The sequence below is a fragment of the Aplysia californica genome, unplaced genomic scaffold, assembly GCF_000002075.1.
Source record: "Aplysia californica isolate F4 #8 unplaced genomic scaffold, AplCal3.0 scaffold00426, whole genome shotgun sequence".
In the NCBI taxonomy this organism is placed as follows: Eukaryota; Metazoa; Mollusca; class Gastropoda; order Aplysiida; family Aplysiidae; genus Aplysia; species Aplysia californica.
The window spans coordinates 43,625-44,862 of NW_004797696.1; the positions used below are offsets into that span (position 1 = coordinate 43,625).

General features: G+C 47.0%; 1 protein-coding gene across 1 annotated transcript in view; it reads left to right on the plus strand.

The window, feature by feature from the left end:
- LOC106012598 overlaps positions 1 to 1,238 on the plus strand; it is a gene marked incomplete at its 5' end in the record, with an annotated part of 27,032 nt that continues 25,794 nt past the window's right edge. The window contains 2 exon segments of the mRNA XM_013086005.1: positions 1 to 71; positions 1,120 to 1,233. Coding sequence (XP_012941459.1) covers positions 1 to 71; positions 1,120 to 1,233 — 185 coding nt within the window.

A 1,238-nucleotide genomic window follows, 5' to 3' on the forward strand; every position in this document is an offset into this window, starting at 1 on the left:
TCGCTCATGACGCGGCCGCCGTGGTTGCCCCAACTGGACGCCCCGCGGCATCATCACGCCTCAGTGGCCAGGTAGACACTCCTTGTTCGAGTTTGAGTTAAAGTTTCCGCACTCCTTTCAAAATGAGCAATAGTGTATACGGATAGCTTTTAAGCCCCTTGCTGCATTGTACTGTAAAATTATCTAAGGGGTGAGACCTCCGGATTTAATGTCTATCTCCGATAGGACCGAGCCGAATTGGGACATTCGTTTAAAGTGCCTTTCCCAAGGACATTTCCCAAGGACACAACATTGGACCCAGCTGAGGCTTGAACCCCCGACCCCGCAATCTTTCGATTATGAGCCTGGTGCTCAAACCACTAGACTACCTACGCTGGTCGCTGTTTTCAACAACAAACCAGTGTATAATTGGTCTTTAAAGGGCATGCAGAATGGTATGACTTGCTTACTCTCTCCCCATACTGTCGGGTTATTTATAGGCAGAGAGGCTGCGCTTGCCTGTCCCTGGCCACCTCCTTCAATCTTTGCACATCTAGGCCTTGAGGGATTGCCTCTGTAACTTCCAGTTGGTCAACTTTCTTTTTGCTTTTTCCAGATTGTCTCCAATGCCATGTCAGATAGGGCAATCTTGTATAAGGCAAGCCAGAGAAGAAGTGTGCACCGAGGCTGTTGCCGTCCAACTTTTTTTTCGGTTTGCTCCCGGAGAAGTTCGGCTTTAAGTAGCGTAGTGCTCCAGCACGAACTTCTGATCGGGGTATTTCACTTAGGATGTATCTTCTGCTATTCTCTAACTACGTTTATGATAAAATATACCGTTGAATTTCTGCGTAACTTACGACCCATTCTAATCTGCAGTTCTCAGACAACAATAGACAATAACAAACTGCCTGTAAAATACAGCAACGTCAACAACAGCAATAATAACAACTACAGCAATGACTACAAGAATGGCAATAATGACAATACAACATCTACAACAACAATAACAACAACTGCTCTAACAGCACAATAACAACTGCAATAACAGCACAGCAATACCACCAACAACAACAACAGCAACCACAATAGCTAGAAAAGCCTCCACGACGACTCTACCTCTCTGCTTGTCTCTCTCCTCAGACACGGTTTACACTTTGCCGCCCTCCGGCCCGCCAGCAGTTTGGAACTCCAGTGTCTTCAGTCGGCAGCCAGTAGCTTCTCAGGAGTGCAGCAGCAACAGCAGCAGCAGCAGCAGCACA